Genomic DNA, 20,695 nt, shown 5'->3' with positions numbered 1-20,695 from the left:
GGCCGAACAGCGCCCACAATAATCATATCATGAAATCTTTCAAATATCAATACAAAACCGCTTGAAACAACCTTGAATCAATGTGTTTTAACTAAGTTTAACATCAAAATCATCTCACTTATCCCTAACATATTTTAGCCAACATCACATGATAAGGAAAACCAGATTTTTCAACCATAAAGACCAAGAAAACAAAGCATCATGCAAAGTAGAACAATCTACTAACTTTAGATCCAAACTTGGTTGATCAAAATAGGTGTCTTCCACTTGATTATGCTTCAAGAATCAAAATGGCAAGAGTTTCCCCTAAGGCTCCCTCCTTGGTCAAAAATGAGAGGGGGAGGGGTTCTATTTATAGCCAAAAATTAGCCTTAAATCGACCAAAATGGCCTTGGAAACTAATAGAAAGGGTAAGGGCAAATTTGAAACTTCAAGTGGATTTTTACATCATCATTGCATCATTCTTCTAGAAGGTCTAGGTGTCAAAAATCTAGTGGAAAGGAAGGGAAAATGAATCTTAGCCATTGGATTAAATTTAATCTTCGAGTTTCCTTCCACTTTACTTGACTTACATTTGTTCAACTTTCTTAATCGCCTTCTGTAGCTCAGAAAATTCTTCTGCCTGCTCCATAAATTTCTTTTTATTCTAGAGAATATCTATGAATTTTCTCAAGTCATAACACTTCATTTAAGCCTTGCTTAAAAATCATTTACTAAAATGCCTTTTTATAAACATAATAGGATTTATATTTTGTTAAAGCCATTCCACTGACCTTTCGGTTATGGGACTAATTTTATAAATTAGTACAACCTCTTAATTATTTAATCTCATTTTTACGTATATTTTAAGGTCTCTTGCTATTTTAAATAATTACTTCAAACGGTATACTTTTTACCGGCCATAACCTTATAAATTCCATTTAAGTTGCTTTAGGGGTATTTTCATCATTTCTCTTTACAAAAGAGTCTTAGAATATTATTTCCTATTTTCTGGAATTTCCCTAAAATTTTTTGTCTACTTTTCATTTTTACCCTTATTGGCCGTAACTTTCTGAATTTACGATTTAGTCCTTACTTGGACTTAATCTCATAAAACCGTCTCCTTAAAACTTCTAACTTAACTTTTGGCTTGTATCTAGTCTCTTTTCTCTTTTTAGGCCTTTGAGACTTTACTTGAGTCTCTAACTTTGATAACACTTTAGCTCCTAAAACTTTTATTCTGCAGTTTAGTCCCTGAAATTGCTTTGACTTCTTTTCTCATCTTTGAGACCTCTGCTAACAAGGAGTTTGGTGGCCTATCCAGTTCAAGCTACTTCTAATACTTCTAGGCCTGGATTGAACTATTGTAATTAAAGATGTCACATTCCTGGGGTACAGTTTGGCAAATGTAATTAAAGATGTTACATTAGATGTTACAAAGCATCATACTTCTAGGCAAGGGGTACGGTTTGGCAAGGTTCTGGGACGTCTAGGCACGTCCAGGACGCGTCCTGGCATGTCCTGGCACATCCAGGACTGTTCCAACACAGTCCAAAAATTTCACTCCCGTATCAAAATTAAATCCACTCGTTACATTTGAGTCCTGATGCTTTTATTCACTCCTACTTGACCCCCCCTAAATGTTAGGGGGTGCCGCCGCCAGTGTCGCCGCCCGTGGTGGCCCGTGGAGCGCGCACTTTGTGAAACACTAAAAAATTTTAAAAATATTCTATGGTTGTCAAAAAATTATGAAACTTGGCAAGAAGAAGCCTTATATGATGCCAAGGAATGCTGCAAAAAATCGCACAAAAATACGATCTCTAGGTCCCTCAAACGGAGGTTGTCATCTCACAAAAAAGTATGTTTATTCGTGGCACATGGGAAAAGGCTCATTTTGTATATATAGGGGGTACCCCCAACCCTCCTCCCCATGGCCTTGCTCACACTACCACATGTATGCCCCTCCCAATAGACAAGATCAAGGTGTGAGCAAGTCCATGGGGTGTCCCTCCCATAACGTCGACCACCCCACAGTGGCGGGGGCGGCCGCCGGCGAGATTTTCCGACGACTTTTTCGGCGACCCTTAATTTGTGTAGAATTTCAAATGGAATGGATGGATGAGCGTATCTAGGGGTTTTTGGACCTTCCTTGCACGCTATTTCCGCTGAAACTTGAGCGGAAAGGCATCCGTTGGGGCATTTTCCTCGCGGTTGCTCAGTAAGCAAGGGCTAGGTTAGATTATCGTGTTTGTGAGGCACTCGAAACCTCTTTTGGTAGCCTTCGGATGGTACGTTCCCCCATCCCCCCATTTGAAATCCCATTCATTGCCCCTCATGCGTAGGATTCCCGTCCTGCGATGATGGCGAACAAGCAACCCAATCGATGTATTAAAGATATTACATTAGGTGCCTGGATTGAACTATTGTAATTATAAGTTTTTTATCTGAAATTTTCCAAATAAGTTTTGACCTTGGTTTGTATAGTTAAATTTAAACCAAGGCTTTATGTAAGGTCCAAAACCCACTATTTGAAACTACTGGACTAAAAATTACATTGAAATGTAATAAGAAACAATGACATCAATGGTTTTGAATTCAACATAGCTTGAGAATATGCCTGCTACTTTTAGTTGCTAAAAGTTGATCCACTTCCTAATAAACGAACACTGCAAAATTTTGACCAAGCAAACTAATTTGAGATGCTCCATTCCATAGCTGTAAAACACTAATACACGAGATATCACTAAAACACGAGATGGTAAAGTGACAACGTAGGCCATTATTTTACGTCACTCAATACAGAAGATACAATGTCACACTTAAAATTTCGGAATGATTCCAAAGTTAAACAATATAATCTCACCACTAAGCTGCCTATACAAATGATAAATTAACTGAGACTGTTCCAAATATTCATCCACGATAATTCACGACTGCACTCTTGTAAACTGACATTGGGAAAGATAAGTGGGGGAATGAAAGAAAGATCGGGCACACCTAGGATTCATTATCACACTCTTGAATCTTATATGGATGCTCTTCTAGGAGTCATTGCCATGCCCAACAAGGGCTTGTGTATCTGGATTCTTGCCCCAAGCTCTCTCCTTCCATATCAGCTCCACTTCATCGAATGTTAATCCTTTGGTCTCTGGAACGTACACAGCCACAAAGAGAAAAGCCAGCACAGCTATACTGGCAAGAATCAAGAAAGTTTGACCGGTCCCTACAGCATCAGCAATTGATAGAAAGGTCTGGGACACAATCAAATTTGAAACCCAGCACACAGTAGCTGACATGCCCCCGCATATTCCTCGATATTCTTCAGGATATATTTCTGAGTTCATAGTCCATGGCACAGGTCCCATTCCAGGTGAGAAGAAAGCAATATACATGGCTAAACCCACAATTGCAAGCCATCCATACAAGTCATTTGTGGAGCCAGAAGATTGGTTGATAAATGACACAGCAAGTATGATCAAAGAGGCGATTACTCCAGCTAAGCTAGAAAGGGCCAATTTTTTCCGCCCTGCATGATCAATAAGGTAGATGCCAAGAATTGTACCAGCAGCATTCATACCAGCAACAATGAGGGATAGAAGAAGAGCCAACTGATTGGAATGGAAGCCAGCCATTTGGACAATTGTTGGGCTGTAGTACATGACTGTGTTTATACCTGTAAATTGCTGAAAAGCCTGCAGAACCATGGGACGTTATGAGAATTCACTTGCATGAAAACACTGTCATTTGAAAAGGACAGAAGCTTATTGCAGCATGCATCCAGAACTGAAGTACCTTAATCTCAAACTGCTTGATTACAAATACATGCATTTAACAACTATGTGCATAGGATAGTTAAACGACCGACCAAGGCTACAGATGAAATCACTGAAGTTTTATTGAATATGCTAAGATCTCTTCAATTATATGTATGCATTAAAACCAGGTTCATGAAGTTCAGTGCTCTCATGAGTACTTCCATGATCTCTAAAAGCAGCTTTTAATTCTTTATGACCGGAATCATTACTCTAGGAAACAAAAGGTCAACTCATGCTCTAATATCTGAAAGTTGTCAAAAATCAAGCCAAATCAAACTCAAAAAAGGTTAGGTTTCAGTTAATCAACTGATCCAAATCCAGTTAACATAATTATCATTTAACCATGAAAATATTTGTCTGTTTATTATTGGGGTAATATATTATTTCCCCCACAAAGAGGAGACTTAATAATAGCGTCCTCCCTTTATTACAAAAATGTGGGAGGGCTTCTCCTTATACGGAGGTTAAAAAAGCACTTTTTTCCTGCAAGATTCTCTCTAGGGAGGTTGTTGAAATGCATAATATGCATCTTACTCAGGTCTTGGTGCAGTGGCAGCACACAATCCAGAGCAGGCCTCTTGGAAATCCTCCAAGCATTCCAACAGCAGTTCCCAGACCTTGGATTTACTACTGATCCTCATTAGTCAATAAGTGCTGAATAGGTTCTATAAGGCATTAACAGTAAACGAATCTGGTAGAGGGGTAGCCAGGATAATTTTTGTCACAAGCTGCAAAGAGATTTTTTTTTTCCGTTTTTTTTTTGGGGGGGGGGTGTGGATATGTAAGTATTGACTAATACGTCCTTCACTGACCAAAAACTAGATTTACATTATTCAGTTTGATGGCCGATCTAACTAGCTCAATCAACCCAACTGACTTTCGATTTCGTGCCTGGTCTTGTTCTTTAAACTGTAAAGTGACAGTGGTACTCTTAATTTCAGAAAACAACCTACAATTTGATCAGTTTAGCATAATTATTCCCCTCAATCTTTTAAACACAACTTTCACTCTGATATGGCTGTTTTGTAACAATTGTATGTCCTCGTCAAGTACCTGCAATCCAGCTCCAACAAGGAAAGCAAGCCTAATTTCTTTTGACTTAAACACATCCCAGTATTTGATATCATTCCTCTTTTGGCTTTCTTGCTCATATTGAGCTGTTAGGAACTCAACTTCATCCTCTAAGCGAGCATAGTCATATATCTTAGTAAGCACAACAATGGCTTCATTGTTCCTATTCTGCAGTCAAAGACAAGATATAGGATGGCTTAGTAATCAGCATAATTTGAAGGAGACAACTTTGAGTCTTTGACATAAATTTTCTTTAAAAAATGTAAAATTTTTCACCTTGATAAAAAGCCATCTGGGGGATTCAGGTAGGAAGAGCATGAGGAAGAACTGCACAACCGCAGGCACACCTGCAACTCCCAGCATCCATCGCCAAGTTCCAGGGACCTGCTTGATGAAGAATGTGGTAGGCGTTCGGCCAACAAATACCAGAAAAGTTTGAAACAGGAATGTTTATGAATCAGATAATTCCCAAAATGTGAAACTTCTCACGGTTCGTGGAAGTTATTTTGATATTTTTTCTAGCTTTTATCAGAGTATGCAACCAAAAAACTTAACTTTCTGCAATTGTATACTTTCCAGTCATTGCGGCTTGACTTTTAACAGAAAAATGAAAAATCTTAAGTCAGCCTTTGGTTAAGAAATCTATTCTCCCAAAATGTTTCTACCAAATAGAGACATCAACTCCAAGTGGAGGGTATATATTTTGGTCCTGACATTAATATTGAATCTTTGCATCTAAAGATCAATAGACGAGAATAAGATGAAAAACATTTAAACAAAATTGGGGGGGACAACTGGAAAAAGAAAGAAAACAACAAGTCAAGAATGAAATTCAAAGTCTACACAAACCATTGAATTGTTTTCATCTTGAGTTCTCTACCCTCCAGCATGAGTGACAATGATTTATATATAAGTACTTCTAAAAGCACCAAAATCTAACCTCAGTAAAAGCAAGATTTATAAGGTAGGAAAGAAACTGTCCACCAGTTATCATAAGCACATTTGTGCTTACTAGTGCTCCCCTTATTTCTGATGGTGAAGCTTCAGCGATATACACAGGAGCGGTGACAGATGCTATACCCACACCAATCCCAACTAATAGACGTCCAAATATGAGAATATAAGGACCTGGTGAAGCAGCCATGACAAATGATCCAAGAGCAAAGATAACATCAGCAATAAGGGTTGCCTTCTTTCGTCCATAAGCATCATTAACCCAACCACCAGCTGCAGCTCCGAGAATTGCACCAACCAATGCCATGCTAACAATTGTTTCCTGGCAACTCAAACACTTAGAAGGATACTAACAGAAAGATTGGAGAACAAGTGGAAAGTGGCTGGAAAACAATTACTACCAGCAGTTTGATCATTTCATTCCATAAATTTTACAGGTTAGTACAGCATCTTATTAAATAGAGGACTGTAACAGAAGGTAAAGTCAGCTCCAGAGATGTTCAGCCAATTAGAAGGAAAAAGGTTTAGAGTTTAAAAAATTGTAATAGTCCTCTAATTACCATGGATCTGATCACTTTTACCATAACTACATTAACTTCTGATCCGACAAGCTACAAATTAACAACACATCTGATCAGTTATGCAAAAAAGATTACAAAATAACTACAGATCTAAGTATTTATAAGGACATAAAAGATGATGGGACTCTCCTATCAACACAAAGCAGACAAGAAACATGGTAAGAAAACAAAGGTACTATGATCATAACATAAAATAGCTCTTGAATAAAAGCTAACGACTAAATTTTCTAAGAGAATCTCTGTCTAATACAAACAAGGATACTCTCTTTACAAAAGGAAAAGCTAGGTAAGACACAACATAAGAACACATCAGACCAAAACACACCAACTTTTGAGAGGTTGGCTGCCTCCACCCAAAACCAGATTCAGACTCTTCTCCCTTTTGAGTCAGTTTTCCCGCCTTTCAAATCCTGTGCCAACTGTTCCCTAACCACTCCATTCTCGTTAGCACTGGAAATTCCCTCTTTTATCTCCTTTCTCTTTTGTCTTTCAGGTATACATCCTAAAAGCTTAAGCATTTATTATATTTATTTTTTCAAGGGCAGCATTGTGGAATAACAACATATCAGTAGTCATTTGGTCAGAAGCACTATCAATTATCCAAGTTACCTCAATCATTCTACTAGAACTAGTATCGCAAGAATTAGGAAAACTGCCTTTTAGTGCTATACATCTAGCAACAGCATTGGAACTAGAAGAGGAACCTTGACTGATTATTTTGATGCAAATCAACCTGTTCTAAATAAAAACTGTTGGTTTACTAGCTGGCTTGGAAGTTCCTTTAGGGACAGCAATGTAACCTTTGCTATTCATCTCTGTTGGTGACTTCCCATCAGTAGAATTGACATGTAGCGTCCACATTTCTCCTTTGTGCCCAGAAAAAGCAAAGGTAGAACCAAGGTCTACCATTATTTTGTTTGTTGTCATTATTCTAATTATTTTGTTTGTTGTCATTATTCTAGTTTAGACCTTTAATCACAAGGGTAGAAAGTGATATCAAGTCCCACATTGAGTAAAATAGAATGCTCAATAGGGTATTTAAGAGCTCATTTCATCAGCAAGCTTTTGGGATAAAGTTCCTCATCCCATTTAGGCATCTATCAATTAGTATCAGAGAATAATTGATGAAAGTTTTGAAGAGGGCTACACATGGAAGATTTTTGTTGAAAGTGGGCTCATTCTCATTGGGCCTAATCCGTAGATGACCCTAATTCATTATGACTACTTATACTCTTTTATTTAGAATTATCTTTTGCCATTATTTAGGGATTTGAAATAAGATTTTTTTCCAGATTTGTTGTGATTACATTTGATGAGTTATTTGGGTGAGATCATATGCGATTTTATCGCCTTCTCTACTCCTATATGTATTGACTTTCATAGAGAAATAAAACTCATACATTCTTGCGTCCAAATAACATCATGGTAACAGAGCTGTGGCTCTATCCTTTAAAGACACAGTGATCAGATCATCACGAGCCTTCACTGCTGGCAACGATTCTACCCAGAATCCGTCGATAAGTGTAGGAGGCTCAGACGTGATGGTCAAATCTAGAGGGAGTTCCCAATCTGGAGCGTCGAACACAATGGGAATAATTCCAGCCTTTGACCTCTTCTCTCAAATAATGATTACTCATCATTTAAATGGCAAAAATTATCTACAATGGTCCAGGAATGTCCTAATGTTCATACGAGGACGTAGCAAGGAACATTACCTGACATAGGATCCAAAACTACCAGAACCAAAGGATTCAAAGTATGCAACTTGGTGTGCTGAAAACAATATGGTCATGACATGGTTGATTCATTCCATGAATACCGAAATCAGCGAGAATTATCTTTCGACTAATTCTGCCTGAGAAAGATGGGAATCAGCCAAATGCACCTTCTCTGCCAAAGACAACACAACGACGCTTCTTGAGACACTTGCTAGAAAATTTAGGGAAAGCCAGGACACCTGAAGCAACGAAACAAGGGAGATGGTAATGTGACTCTAAGTGTTGATGAACTCACGATGCTTAGACAGATTTTGAACAAGTACTTTGGTGAGAAAAACAGTGAGAAATCTACCCCATCTATGACTTTAGCCCATTCAGGTACCATTCTACTTGTTACACTAAGCACTATAACTGGGTCCAAAAACACGTGGATTATTGATTCAGGTGCTACAGATCATATTACTGGATTCTGGGAATTATTTTCTGAGTTTAGGCCACATTCTGAACAAACTTGGGTTCAGGTTGCAAATAATACGCATGCTAAGGTTATGGGATTAGGAACTATTATTATTTTTGAAAATATAGTGCTGAAAAATGTTCTTTATGTTCCAAATATCCCTTTTAACTTGCTATCTATTAAATGTGCGGCCCATGAATTAAATCGCCTCATTATCTTTGATAAATTTCACTGTGATTTTCAGGACCTAATCTTGGGGAAGGTGATTGGCAAAGCTAAAGAAGATAATGGGTTATACTACCTTGAAGGAACCACACCAACCAAGAGATACATGGCTGCATCTATTTCTTAATCCTCTAGCTTTTCTTTTATGTCTCAAGAAGACTTTATGCTAGGCATTTTAGACTAGGTCATCCTAGCTTTGATTACATGAAATTTTTGTTACCAAATTCTATGAATAAAAAGGACTTTCAATTTTATTGCGAAACTCATCAATTAGCCAAACAAACTCGAGCATCTTATCCATCTCACATCTACACACCTACGCAACCTTTTGCTCTCACCCATAGTGATGTTTGGGGTCCCTCTCGAGTTGCTACTACCTCTAAGGCCAAATGGTTTGCGACCTTTATAGATGATCATACTCCCTTAACATGGCTGTTTTTTATGAAAGAAAAATCTGAGGTGCTCTTCATCTTTTAAAATTTTTATACTTTTGTTCAAAATCAATTCCAAACCTCAATAAAGGTTTTTCGCAATGATAATGGAAAGGAATTTGTTAATTCTCAATTTACAACCTTCTCTGCTAAAAAAGGGCATTCTCCATCAAACATCCTATGCAAATACACCCCAACAAAATAGGGCAAAAACCAACATCTTTTAGAAGTAACTAGATCTCTTTTACTAGGGCAAAATGTACCAAATTTTTATTGGGTAGATGTTGTGCTTATTGCTGCATATTTGATCAATCGTATGCCATCAAAAATTTTAAAATTTCAGACCCCAATTCAAAAATTCTCAATCACCTATCCTCAATCTTATCTCATTCATTCTCTGTCTACACATGTTTTTGGGTATATTGCTTTTGTGTTTGATGGTGACAAGGGGAAACTTGAATCTAAATCAGTTAAATGTATATTCCTAGGCTACTCTCCTACCCAAAAAAGTTACAAGTATTATTCTCCTGCCACAAAGCGAGTATATGTCACTATGAATGTTAAATTTTTTGAAAACCTACCTTTCTATCCCAAATTACCCATTCAGGGGGAAAGAGGTAGTGAATGGCCTATTTGGACAAATCAACGATCTGAACAGCAAGCTAGCAACCTTACCAATGACACCTAAATATCCCTAGATGTCACCTTTGTTGATCTTGAAGTTATTAAACCAGCAACTGAACCACCTCTTTCGGTCATAGAAACCACCTCCAACACACCAGAAATCCAACCCGAAACCTCCACCAAACCTATTTCTCCTCTTCTCACCCATACCAAACCTTCTTTTGAGTAAAAAACAAGTGAAATACAGGAAGATCAGATAGAATAGATAGCCACCAGTGAAGACCCCATTAATGTTCCAAGGCCAAGTCATGAATCCCCACCTGAGATTAATCCTGAAGATCTCTAGTGGCCCATACTTCTCAAAAAGGGCAAAAGAAGTTGTACACGATACCCACCCAATAAGCAGGTATATCTCTTATGACAAGCTCACCTCTCAATTTAAGACCTTTGTTGTCAATATAGACAAAGAACAAATCCCACGAACATTCAATGAGGCAGTAAATTGGCAATCGAGGAAGAACTAAGGGCCCTAGTCAAAAATGGAACTTGGGAAGTTGTTGATCTACCTCGAGGAAAATCTGTTGTAAGGAGTAAGTGGGTATTTACTAAAAAGTATAATCCAGACAGAAGCACCAACAAGGGCACCGGACATAAAAGATGTATACTGCTGCAAATAAAAGGGCACCAGACATAGAAGATGGCAGGAACATAGAAGTATGCACTGATGCAGATTCGACAGGGGCAGTCAATGACAGACACTCCACCCCCGGTTACTGCACGTTTATCTAGGGAAACATTGTTACTTGGAGGAGCAAGAAACAGCCAGTCGTATCAAGGAGTTCAGCTGAATCAGAATTTAAAGCATTGGCTCTAGGAATTTGTGAGGGAATATGGATTATTAGCCTACTACGAGAATTAGGCATTGAGGTAATTGCACCAGTCCAGATGAGGTGTGACAACATGGCGGCTCTCAAGATTGCCAACAATCCTATTCAACACAATCGAATGAAGCACGTTGAAATTGACCGTCACTTTATCAAAGAAAAAATAGAAGCTAAGGTGGTTGATCTGGCTTGCATCTCTACAAGAAAACAAGTTGTAGACATGATGACCAAACCCTTGGTCAAGGCCAAATTCGAAGAACTCACAAGCAAGCTCGGAATGATCAACATCTATTCACCAGCTTGAGGAGGAGTGTTGAAAGTGGGTTCATTCTCATTAGGCCTAATCCGTAGATAACCCTAATTCACTATGACTACTTATACTCTTTTATTTAGAATTATCTTCTGTCATTTATTTAGGGATTTCAAATAAGATCTTTTCCAGATTTGTTCTGATTAGATTTGATGAGTTATTTAGGTGAGATCATATGCGATTTTATTGCCTTCTCTACTCCTATATGTATCGACTTTCACAAAGAAATAAAACTCATATTCTTGCATCCAAATCACATCAATTTTAACCAACAAGAAGACGAGTGAAGTGCCTTAAGTGCAGCCACTACGATGACAACTTTCCATGAGGCGATGGAGACTTGGTAGTTTGGGATACCAAATCCCACATTAAATAGAATGATATGCTCAATGAGGTATTTAAGTGAGTTGGTTCACTCACCTCAATGGCTACCTCTTGAGCTAGAGTTCCCCACCCTATTTAGATAACCATCACAAAACCTCCAATAATTGCAACAGTTGAAGAGGCATCTAGCAAGAGCTTCCCTCTACTCTCTTCTCTACATGCTCCTGAGAAGACTTCCTTTAATGAAAGTAAGGGGCTTTGCTCTAAGCACTTTCCCTCTCACTTCATCTAGGGACTTATTCAGATCAACCAACAATATAAAAATCCTCTGTTTCTCAACAATTCCACTGTACTTTGCATCTCCAAGGTTCTCTAAGAAGCCTGTAACATCACTAATTTGGCCCATTGCAAGTAATTGGGACCATTCAGCTAGTGCCCAGTAATGACATTAGTAAATCCATCAGTTGCAACTAATGTGGGTGCTTTAACCTAGATGGTTGGCTAGAAATTTGGCTATTTCTGCATGCCATATGATCCAGTGAATAAAGGGAGAAGATGGGGATGCTGAGAAAGAGAAGAAGTGGGTTTTGGCCAGAGGCTTGCTCCAATACTAAGTCAAAAAAGGATGGAAAAAACTGAAGTTTGGTAATTTACGAAATTCCAAATGAATAGAGTGGATGTTGCAGATTAAACAAGAGGAGACTGAGCCAGAAGAAGACAGCTCCTGATGTTCAGCCAATTGAAAGGATAACAATTGGGGAATTTAATAAACTGTAGAAGTCCTGCAATAACTACAGATCTCATAATTATAAAATAGTTACATGTTAACTACGGATCAGACTAGCTGGACTATAATTAAGCATTAGATACAGAAGTACAGATCTGACCAGCTATGCAGTAATCAGATAATAGCAACACGTCTGACAATTTTTACAGAGACAAATGCTAAATGATCCTTAGAGTAAATTAAGGGATTTTCTACATAACAAAATTATTTATATTCTCGGTTGGAATCATCCAAGCATAGTTAAGTCTACCAGTTTTCTGTATTCCATGTTGAAAGTAGTATTTATGGCTTCATTATGTAACAAAAACATGTGCAAAAAAGGGGTCATTTAAATACAAACAAATGCAGATTTTCCCGCTACTCCCATTCCCAAAAGATGTTAGAGATGAGAAATTGTGAGGCGTATAATTGGGGGGTAAAGAAGTAACCAGCTGTTTAGTTAACTATAAAGAGATAGTTAGTTAGCTTGCTAACAACTTAAATAACGTGTATTAGGAGGAATCAGACTGTTATGACAGTTGATGAATTCTGCCAATCTCTATCCTTCTATTTCTATTTTCTTCTTTTCCCCATCACAATCGAATTTGTAACCATAATTCTTCCAATGCAGTGGAAAACCGGATCAAAAAGATTCTGAGTCCCCCATTCCAGTTAAAACCCTAAGCACTCACAGCCAATAGCTACATATGAAGCTTTTTGCTAAATATCTAGATTTATTGTAAACCCCAAAGAAATGCAATTTCAAAATTCATGAAAGACAAGTAAAGGAACACAACAAAAAAGGGATGTACCTGAAGGAAACTACTATTTCTAACTTCCACAAAATCATCTTTAATATACAAAAGGGCTCCTGATATGACACCTGTGGTAAAAGAAATAACATGTTAATATTTTCATTAAAGAACTGAAACACCCATACAGAAAGAACAACTTAGATATTCAGAACAACCAGCACCTAAATAAGTACATCATATTTTTTCTGATCTAAAAAGGGGCAGAATCAGATATTGTAAAGCAAACTTAAGAATCCACCATTCAACCATGAAAGAATTGCAACCAGAACTCTTTGCCCAGCTAATTGTTCCTTTATTAAAAGTAGTTAATCTAAAAGCAAGTTGAAAAAGAATTTTCTCTGTAGAATTTCGTTGCTATGTCCAAGCCTTCCTTCTAGATGCTTTATAGGAAAGAAAAGAAAAAATCAAGCACACATATAGCATGTGCCAGCTGGCAACAATGCAGACAGTCCAGATTAATTTCCAAGAAAATATAATATAATAAAAAAACTTTCAAAAAAATTGAACAAAAAAAGATTGGAGTTATACTCTATTTTTCACCAATGGGAAAAGAGAGCATCACTACAGTGTAAGAAAAATATTTTCTCCCTGGGCATTGCAAAGATTGGATGAAATAAAATTACAGATGGTGCTTTTAGGCAAGAAAATGTGATTTTTTTTTTTATTTTATTTTATTTCAAGATCTGTGTTGTAAAATTACTTCATCTTTACCTTGTAGGGGACAGAGAAAAACAAATGGTAACTCTCGTCCATGAAGAAATGATTTTTACTACAAATAGAAAAATAAAATCTCTGCAGTTGGCAATATACTACCTCCCGTTCTTAATATAGGACTCAATTGAGTAATTTGGAAAAATTAATGAAGTTACTAAATTACTTAATTATAGCATATGTCACATGATTTCTCTGAAATACTTATATATCATTAGATCATACGTCAATTTACAAGTGAGGCAAATTAGTTTAGAAAAAAACAATAAATATAAATACTTTAAAATAACTTAATAACTTTCTTAATTTTCTCAAATTAGTTACCTCAATCTTATGTTAAGGAGAGGCAGTAATGTATTAAGATTAAGATTTGAACCTGAGTGATTCTGGAAGTTTAACTCAATCTATGAACCTTATTCAACTATCTTCTGGATTGATCAATGGCAAATATGCATTTAAGAAGATCATCAAAATGAAATTTTTCAAATGAGAATGGGGCCTTCGGGATTTACCAAAACGATTATCCTAAAAAAACGAAGAAACAATTATATTGATAATTGTTTTCATGCGTCAGTTATTCATGAATATGTGTGTTTGTTGTTTTTTTTTTTTTTTTTTGACGGCAAAAATCTATACCCACAGATTACAAGAACATAGTTACGACTGTCAAGCAAAACACAGATTATATTTCGCTGATCCAAACTTTTATAGGGAACATCAGACAATTTCATCCGTGAACAATATAACAAAAGAAATGGGTGGCATTGTTTTAGCGAACCAAATTTACTGGTGTCACTCATCAAACAGGTAATTAAAAGTTTATACCTGTATCATAGCCGAAAAGCAGCCCACCAATGCCAGCGACGGCAGTGAGGCCCAGAATATAAGGGTTCTTAAAATAAGACATTTTCCTTTCAGGATACAAATCCAAATATCCTGAGCTTCCAGGTGTCGACTGGATCGTCATCGTCATCGTCGAAGATGAAATAGGAAATCAACGTATAAATTACGAAATTTAACGCAGAAAACCCAGAATTTTGGCTTCCACGCACTAACAATAACGATCCAGATTAAGAAATCGCAGCCACACCCAGAATGAGCGATGAATCTTGGAAGATACCCAGAAATTCAATAGCACAGAAATCCTCCCAGCTAATGATTTGGTGGAGAGGAAAACCGTGAATGACTTTGCAGGAATTCACGGAATGCGAACTTGGGGATTGCCTTGAGGTAAATAATAGAGCCTCAGTAAGCTGCACATCTGCAAAGATTACGTGTACGATGCATATGGGGAGAATTACAATGAAGTCCCACGTAATTAAAAAACAAATCTTAAAGGTTGTCATTCTCACTGTAGGATTCTTACTGTAGGAGAGGCTGCTCAAATTGTTACTTGGGACTTTGTAGTGATTATTTCTCTTATGTGGAACTTAAATGTAATTCTCCCATGCATATCCTTCATTCAAATAGAATTCATTATTTAAATCTAATTATTATTTTATCTGATTTTTTATTTCAAAATGTAAAAGTTCGTATCAAACAAGCTAGTTTTATAATTCACTAATAATATATTGATTAAGAAATAATCATTAGATCAGGCAAAAAAAAAAGAAGAAGAAGAAACAATCATTAGAACTTTAAAAGTGAAAACAAAAAAAGAATGATAGTATATAGCAGCCAATTTTATTTTATGGAAATATATTATTCAAATGCACCATAACAAACGCTATATTTTATTTGTCGTTGCAGATCCTAGACCTGACAATTCGCTGGCTCTTGTTTGGTTGACAAATTCCGTTTTGAAATCCAAAAAACTGGAGGGGTGATTGTCCCGAAATCCCTCTTTCTTTCTTTTTTTTAATTTAAATTCCATCTCGCTGAATCAAATAATAAATAGTTTAGATTTTATACTTTATAAAACTATTATGATAATATTATATAAATAGGAGAGAGAAAATAGATATCTATTTTTTAAAATATTAAATCTGAACCATTCATTTTTTTAATCTAATGGTAGAGATGAGATTATGACAGGAAAAAAAAAGGATTTTGAGAAAATTTGAACCCACCAAATTCACATTTGTCATAAGTATGTGTCATGTGTGTCATGCTGCTTCTCCATTCTTTAATCATAAGTTCTGCAACTTGGCAAAAAAAAAAAAATCATAAGTTTTGCAAATTTAAATAAATTTATATAGTTGATAGGAAAAAATAAAGGCAAAAAAATTCCTTTACTCTCACATGCCAATGATGGGAAAACAGGGGCCCTTCACGAACTCGAGCCTAAATGGGCGGAACCAAAATTCCTGCCATCTCCAAAATGTTCCTTTGTTAAGGCTCGGCCTGTAAGCATACGTGCTTAGAATTGGCCTTTTTAATCATATTTCATAATTTTCTGTCTTTTTCTTAATAAATAAAAATAATACAATAAATTCCTAATGTAAATCATAAATATAATAAATAGTTATTGTCCACATTTGTAGTTAATGACTCATCAGTCTCTTGAGTTTTTTTTTTCCCCAACAACATAATGTTTTAGTAGCTGCCATCAAATTAAAAGATCATATTTATTATTTAAGTAGTCAAATACTGAAATATCACAGACTTAACCAACATTCAGCAAAATAATTAGTTGCGGCCAACATTATGCTCAATTGCATTTTTCAATTTTGTTTTCCTTAAGAATTTAATAAAATAAAATAAAATATCAACATTTAGGTTTCGGTTGCATTCAACAAGTTATATAAAGTTTAGTTCAAAAGCAAATATTATTTCTATAAATTAGGATACATGCCACTTGTATAAAAATTAGCTGATGCTGTAAACTCACATATGTAAATAAGAACAACACATTGTCTAAATTTTATTCTAAAAAGACAACATTATTAAAGTTCCTATTTGCTAAAGAATTATAGTTATTTCTAATAATCAGGCTTTAGAATTTATAAATTTTAGCAAATTAAAAATTTTAATTTAAATCATATATATTAACAAACTGAATTAGCAAATATATATATGTATCTAGTAACATATACAAGTAGAGTACAAAACAGGAGTTGCTGGCAGCACGACATGTGGCATTACTTATGAGTAAATAAATATTTTTATTTTTTTTTTAAAAACGGGGCCACAAAAGGATTTAATAGATCTATATATTTTGCTTGCCTTGAAAACTTATAGATACTTTACTTTTTATACATATTAAGCTGAAATGACGACTTGAAGCGAAAATGTGATCTTCAACTAATTATTTTGTGATTATTCAACATTTTATCGTATATAAAAGAATCGTAATTTATACCCGTGTATCGTGCGGTACCCATACTAGTTAATATATAAAAGTAGGGTACAAAGCATGATTTACTAGACACGGCCAACTAGCTTCACCAAATGCAGATAAATAGGTCATTTTTTATTTTTTTAAAGGCATTTTCAAACCTTGATTTTTAAAAAGCATTTTCCTTTTCAGACCATTATGAACGTGGGGGCTATATTAATTTTTTAAAAGCATTATTTTAAACCATTCTGAAAGTATTGGCTTTTTAAAAGCAATTTTTCAAACCATATTCTGAACGTGGGGCTGTAACTTATTTTTCTTTATTTTCTTAAAGATGAAAAAAATGGGTCTTATCTTTTAGTTTTTTTAAAAGCTGAAATTCTTCAAAATTTGAAAATGTATATATGTTATGAACATAATAATATCTTTGTGGATGTTGAATAATCAAAAAATAATTAGTTGAAGATCACATTTTTGCTTCAAATCACCATTTCAGCTTAATATGTATAAAAAGTAAGGTATCTATAAGTTTTCAAGGCATGCAAAATATATAGATCTATTATCAACATTTGTGGCCCCTTTTTTTTAAAAAAAAAAACAAAAACATTTATTTACTTTAGGTGATACCACGTGTTGTGCTGCTAGCAACTCCTGCTTTGTACTGCCACGGGTCTTATCTTTTAGTTATTTTAAAAGTTGAAATTCTATGCATTACTCCCCTATTTATTCGTTAGCGGTTGCTTATCCATTGAATTTTAAACAAAAAGCAGACGTGGATATTTTCTTAATTGGTTAAAAATATGTCAATAAATCATGGAAGATATACCAATCGTGATGTACCTTCAAAATTTGAAAATGTATATTTGTTATGAACATAATAATATCTTTGTGGATGTTGAATAATCACAAAATAATTAGTTGAAGATCACATTTTTGCTTCAAATCATCATTTCAGCTTAATATGTATAAAAAGTAAAGTATCTATAAGTTTTCAAGGCATGCAAAATATATAGATCTATTATCAACATTTATGGCCCCTTTTTTTTTAAAAAAAAACATTTATTTACTCATAAGTAATGCCACATGTCATGCTGCCAGCAACTCCTGCTTTGTACTGCCACGGGTCTTATCTTTTAGTTTTTTAAAAGCTGAAATTTTGTGCATTACTCCCCTATTTATTCGTTAGCGGTTGCTAATCCAATGAATTTTAAACAAAAAGAAGATGTGGATATTTTCTTAATTGGCTAAAAATATGTCAATAAATCATGGCAGATATACCAGTCGCGATGTATCTTCAAAATTTGAGTAGGATCATATCCTATTCCAGATTTGTCCATTGTGTACCGTTGAGCTCCTAATATCACTTTAAGCATTTCACTGCCCTTTGTGAACTTCTCCAGGGTTCTCGTGAGCTCCTCGGTTTTCTTCTTGTTCTGCTCACACTCGATGTAGGTTGGTGGACTAGTTTCTTTCTGTTTGACTTGTTCTTCCAGGCTCTTGATTTTCTTTTTGGAGCTTACCAACTTCTGAGCTATTCTAACTAATTCAAAATGTAAAACATTGTATTCAAATTGTGATTCATCATAGGAAGGTTCGGAAATGATTACCTCGTCAGTCTCTAAATCTTCAACTTCTTGTGCCATGAGATAGAAGTTGGTTGTCTCTTCATCGTCACTGTCATCTTCTTCTGATGAGCTATCTCCCCAGATTGAAGTGATCAAAGCCTTCTTCTTTCTGAATTTCTCTTTCTTTTTATCTTTGTCCTTTAACTTAGACAGTAAAGGACAATCTGCTTTGATACGTCCTGGCTTCTTGCATTCAAAGCATATTATTGGCTATTTGGTGTCAATTTGAGATATGGAGGCTTTACGTTTTGATTGAAACCTTCTTTTGGCTCTGTTCTTGTAAAATTTCTTGAACCTCTTGATTATAAGGCCTATTTCTTTATCCTCCAGATCTTCTTCGTTGTTATCTTCACTCTCTTGAGCCTTGAGAGCAATGCCTTTGTGATTCTTCTTATTTGTCTCCTTCTTGTACTTTTGCTTGCTCTCATACTTTGCTAGGCTTTCGAACAGTACAGTAATTGAGCCTATTGATTCTCCTTTTGTTTCCTTAATGGCTATCACTTTCAGTTACCATTCCTTAGTAAGTCCTCCTAAGATCTCTCTCACTTGATCTTCCTGATTGTATTTCTTCCTGAAGGTAGTCAGATGATTGATAAGGTGTGAGAACCTCACTTCCATATCTCTAATACTTTCTCTGTCTTTTACTTTGAATAGATCAAACTCTGTGGTGAGAGTGTTGATTCTGCTCTGTTTCACTCCGACTGTTCCCTCTTGAGCAATTTCCAAAGCTTCCCACATTCCTTTTGCTATTTCCAAGCTTGAAGTACTCTTTCTGGCTTAAGGCACAGGTAAGCATATTGATTGCTTTGTCATTCAACAACAAAAGCCTTTTATCTTCTTTGTCAAACTCTCTTGGGCTTTTAGGAACTTGTTGACTGTCTACTATTTTCATTGGAACATAGTTCCTGTGCTCTATCATGTCCCATAAGCCATATTCAGTGGCTTTAATAAAAATCTTCATCCTTATTTTTCAGAAGGTGAAATTTTGTCACATCCTAAAATTTGAACCCTAAAGGAAGTTGGACTAGTGATACTAGACTCCTAGGAGTAAAATTAGAAATTTTGCAGAAATTCCCAAAAATTCCCCAAAAATGTGAAAAGGCCAAATTAGAGGTTTTTGAGGCACCTATGATGTTTTGGGAGTGAAAATGGCCCAAAATAAAATATGGTGAAGTTTCCCAAAAATATTTATTTTTGAGGAAATAGTGAAATTTGAGAAAATATAATTATTTTAATTATGTAAGAGCTTCAATAATTCAAGTAAAAATATGGATAAATTCCTTGGAAATATATGTGGATTTATAAAATTATTTCCAAGAATTAGAAATAAAGGGAATAATTTATGAGAAATTTACTTCCGAAATTCTATCGGCAAGAGCCCAATTTCGGATAAAAATGTGAAATAAATAGTTAGAGATTGTGAAAAATTCCCAAACTTTTCATATAATGCTTTTGGATTAAATGGGGATTTATCATAGAAAGAAATGAATTTTTAGGAGCCTTGAGCTATTTTTCCTAATATAGGGCTAAAAAGGGGTATATTGGATGCAAGATTGTAATTGGAATTGAACCAAACTAACTCCATTACTTCCCAACCAGATTTGGACATTTAGTTAGCCCATTTTGGTCAGGAGGGACGTGCTCCCCAAGGCCCAAAGATCACATGCAACTTGTTGGCACATTTTTGACCACTGGATTAAAGTTACTTGATGGGCAAGTAATGATCTTGTAGCCTATATTTTTCTTGCTTTTTGAACGAAAATTGGAGGGCATTTTGGGCAGAAAAATAGCTGACCAAGGGCAAGGTTTGGGTAGCTCATGAAGGCTATAAATACCCCCTCCATTCCTTCACATTTTGGCCAAAATAAGGAGACCTTGGGGAAATGCTGCCCACATTTTTACCCACCTCTAATCACCTTCAAACAACTTCAAGTAAAGGCCAAGCTATCAAGTTTCCACCAAGGATTAATCAAGGTATGTACAAGCTTGATTTTTATGCAATTGGAAAGTTAAAATCATGTCTAACCCCAAGGGGAAACTATGTTGAAATGTCGGCCAACATAAGGAAATGTTAGGGAAGGATTGAAACTTTGATTATGAGCTTGGATTGGTATGTTTGGATGTTATT

The 20,695-nt window shown here is 35.7% G+C and overlaps 1 protein-coding gene across 1 annotated transcript; it reads right to left on the bottom strand.

Moving 5' to 3' along the window:
• Nucleotides 1-2,778: 2,778 nt before the first annotated feature.
• On the bottom strand, nt 2,779-14,904 carry LOC114756772 (inositol transporter 1-like). Its single transcript, XM_028945710.1, has 6 exons — nt 14,491-14,904; nt 12,952-13,022; nt 5,806-6,141; nt 5,142-5,249; nt 4,848-5,033; nt 2,779-3,671 (listed from the first exon to the last, which is right to left on the bottom strand). Exons 1-6 carry the CDS (start codon nt 14,636-14,638, stop codon nt 3,021-3,023), a joined length of 1,500 nt encoding a protein of 499 aa, XP_028801543.1. The 5' UTR covers nt 14,639-14,904; the 3' UTR covers nt 2,779-3,020.
• Nucleotides 14,905-20,695: the final 5,791 nt, after the last annotated feature.

Source organism: Neltuma alba, unplaced genomic scaffold (assembly GCF_004799145.2).
Source record: "Neltuma alba isolate B1F8T4 unplaced genomic scaffold, ASM479914v2 tig00010500_pilon, whole genome shotgun sequence".
NCBI lineage: Eukaryota > Viridiplantae > Streptophyta > Magnoliopsida > Fabales > Fabaceae > Neltuma > Neltuma alba.
This window is presented reverse-complemented; position numbering and strand designations above follow the sequence as displayed.

What these genes read in the sequence shown, in the direction of transcription:
- LOC114756772 (XM_028945710.1), bottom strand. Translation starts at nt 14,638, where the DNA reads ATGACGATGACGATCCAGTCGACACCTGGAAGCTCAGGATATTTGGAT. An exon ending in GCTTTTCGGCTATGATACAG is followed by an intron (nt 13,023 to 14,490) that starts GTATAAACTTTT and finishes CTTTTACCACAG; the next exon opens with GTGTCATATCAGGAGCCCTT. An exon ending in TAAATCTTGCTTTTACTGAG is followed by an intron (nt 5,250 to 5,805) that starts GTTAGATTTTGG and finishes TTCATCAAGCAG; the next exon opens with GTCCCTGGAACTTGGCGATG.